Source organism: Trypanosoma grayi (assembly GCF_000691245.1).
Source record: "Trypanosoma grayi strain ANR4 Tgr_1509_V1, whole genome shotgun sequence".
NCBI lineage: Eukaryota > Euglenozoa > Kinetoplastea > Trypanosomatida > Trypanosomatidae > Trypanosoma > Trypanosoma grayi.
Window position 1 is genome coordinate 1 of NW_008827127.1, and position 3,014 is coordinate 3,014.

A 3,014-nucleotide genomic window follows, 5' to 3' on the forward strand; every position below is an offset into this window, starting at 1 on the left:
AGGCGGCGGCAGCGGTGGGAGAGAGAGAGAGAGGTGAGGTGGTGAGGGCGCGCAGGTATCGCATGGAGGAATATGACTCTCCAGGGGTGGTGGGGGAAAGCGCTCGTTTGCTCCTTCCACCTTCCTCCTCCTCCTCCCTTCTCCCTTCTCTCTCTCTCTCTCTATATATATATATATATATGTGTGTGTGTGTGTAGATGTGTGCTTCTGCATGCCTCTCTGGTGGGGAAGGCGCAGCCAGGCTGAGTCGGACAGGGTGCCGAGGGGGGCGCAGCGGCGTGCAGCCCTGCCGTGTGAGATGACGCGTGAGTGCCGAATCGCACCGGATGTGAGAGCGAGGCGTTTGAGGTGAACGCCTTTCCTTGTTTTTTTGTTTTTATGTGTATCCAACGGGGAGCCCTCCCTCTCTCTCTCTCTCTTTCCAGTGTGTGTGTGTGTGTGAGAAATGTGAAAAGAGGGAGCGTGTGGATGAGAGAAGTCGGGAGGCGACTCTATCCTTTCTTTCTTTTTTTCCTTTGTTCTGCTGGAGTATGGGGAGTTGTGTGTGCCGGCCTTCCTGCATCCACACAGGCATTGATTTTTCAGCCGCCTGTAGTTGCATGGACCCTTCTTCTTTTTTCTCCCCCTCACACACACACACTCTCTCTCTGTCTCTCTCTCTCTCTCTCGCTTTTGTGCGTGCTTCTTGGCGATAGCTGCTGCAGCAACGACCAAGTCTCTTTTCTTCCTTCCACTCTTGCCCCTTTTCGACTCATTTGCCACGGCGCTGGCAACATCGGTTGCTGGTGCTGTTATTGCTGTTGTGTTGTTGTTCCCGCGCTCTCCCTCCCCCCCCCTCTCTCTATGTGTGTGTGCGTGCATGGGGAGGATGCTGGGCGAGAGAGAGGAGTGCGTGTGAGATGGTGAGTGGAGGGACGGCGCGCGTACGTGCAGGGCCTGATCTGAGCAGGAGGAATGACTACACACGAGGCGGTCNCCCCCCCCTATCTGCCGCCCCTGCCGCTGCTGATACGTGGTGCTTTGTTGTTCGCTCCACCGCCCAGTTTCCATCGCCTACATTTCGTTGTTTGTTCTCTCTCATCTTTTTTTTTTATTATTATCTTTCTTTCTTTCGTCTTTCTCTCTGCGCATTGTTTTCTTCTCTCACTCGACATATTCGTACTGGTTGTCTCATCCGTCGTGTAAGGATGCGCAATGGAAGGGGGGAAACAACAGCAACAGCGTTGAACGTGCCCACACACACACACACACACACACAGGCACAGGCACATGTATATGTGTGCCTAGGCGTGCGCAGAGGAGTCTCTCTCTCTCTCTCTCTCTCTCTTTGTGTGTGTGTGTGTGTGTGGGCGGAGAGATGCGTGGCGTGCAGCAGCGGCGCCGACGTGCGGCCGCCTCCCTTCTCCTCCCCACCCCCTTGTGCCTTTCTTTCCTTCTGTCTCGCCCGCCCNCCCGCCCCCCTCCCAAACCGCGCGCTGCCCGCCGGCATCGCCAGCAGCATCAACAGCACAGCAAGGAAGGAAAACGAAAACAACAACCGCGAGAAGGAAAGTAATCACCCCCGGCCAAAGAAAAGATTGAAGGAGCAAAGCAAGGAAAAGTCACAAAACAAAGCAAAAAAAAAATCCACACACAAACGACATGGGACGTGGATCGGACGCCAGCGACCCGCAGGCGCTGCTCGTGCACAACGTGGAGTCCGGGCTCAAGGACCTCAGCGAGGCTAGCAAGGATTACGTCAACGCCGTCCGCGGCGTCGACGTCGCGCTCGAGCGCCTTGCGGTGGCGCTCCGGCAGTTGACGCTCGGCGACCTCCCGCCCGGCCTGCGCGAGCGCGTCGACCGCTTCGGCAAGAATGTCGGCGCTCATCNCAACACCTCTGCCACGCCAGCAGCACGAAACAGCAACGGCAACGGCAACGGCAACGGCAACGGCGGCGCAGGGGAGGTGTACGCGCTGGCGTCCTACATGGACGACTTCTCCAAGCAGGTCGCCAACACCATGGCGGACCTCAAGGCGCTGACGAAGAACGCACGCAAGAAGCAGGAGGAGCGTGACCACGCGGTGTCAAAGTACAACGACACACGCATCGAGGCGGAGAAGATCGCAACAAGCGACGTGAAGAAGAACCGAAACTCCGCGGAGAACCCCAAGTACGTCAAAAAGGTCCAGAAGCGTGACACACTGCGCGCGGAAGCGGAGAAGAAGACACGCGAGTTTGAGGCGGCATACGAGTCGCTGGTGACGCGGCGTGGGGAGGTGATGTCACGTGCAATGAACGCCATAAGTACAAACGCGGGGCGCTACTGGACGGGTGTGGCGCAGGCCGTGCGCTCGGGAGGTGCGTGAGGGTATTGCCCTCTGACAGGAGGGCACCGTAAGTGTGTGTGTGTGCGTATGTATGAAAGTGCATATATCTAACCAACATTTTATTGATCTGTTTATATATCTGTGCGTGTGCGTCTGGGCCTGCGCTACTCGGGATGCTGGTGGGGAATAGTGTAACAAACGAGGCCGTTCATAATGGCACACCACAGGCAACCGGATGCTTGAATGAAGCGAATCATTGGTGTTGGCATGTGAAACGCAGGCATCACCGTCTTAGATGCATCTGCACGGGGAAGGCGCGGTGCCTCAGCTCGAATGAAGCAGCACACAGCGGCGTATTCAAGCGACAGGCACCGACACCAAAGGCCAACAGAAGTATGCAATCGCGAACAGTAAGTAAATAGATTCAAAGCACGCAAAAAAAAAAAAACGACTGTGACTGACTGAGAGGTGGCGTGGGGCGGGCCGGTCCCCTTGTCTTGGGTGGCCTGTTGTAATATTTTTTTGTACTGTTTTCGCGGCTGTCGCACATTTGACTGCTGCTTTGTGTTTGTTTTCCCCTGGGGGGCTATTCTCCCTGAGCCGCAGCTCTCCTCAACCGCCTCCGGCACTGCTGCTGCTGCTGCTTTTCTCTGCTGCTCCTTCTCCCGCTGTGCTGGGGGCGTCCCTCACACAATCTCCCCTCC

At 56.6% G+C, this 3,014-nt stretch overlaps 1 protein-coding gene across 1 annotated transcript; it reads left to right on the top strand.

Moving 5' to 3' along the window:
- Positions 1-1,641: 1,641 nt before the first annotated feature.
- DQ04_15091000 (hypothetical protein) lies at positions 1,642-2,349 on the top strand (the record flags this gene model as incomplete). Its single annotated transcript, XM_009317256.1, has 1 exon — positions 1,642-2,349. The coding sequence occupies one exon, from the start codon at positions 1,642-1,644 to the stop codon at positions 2,347-2,349; it is 708 nt and encodes a 235-aa protein (XP_009315531.1).
- Between the last annotated feature and the right edge of the window lie 665 nt (positions 2,350-3,014).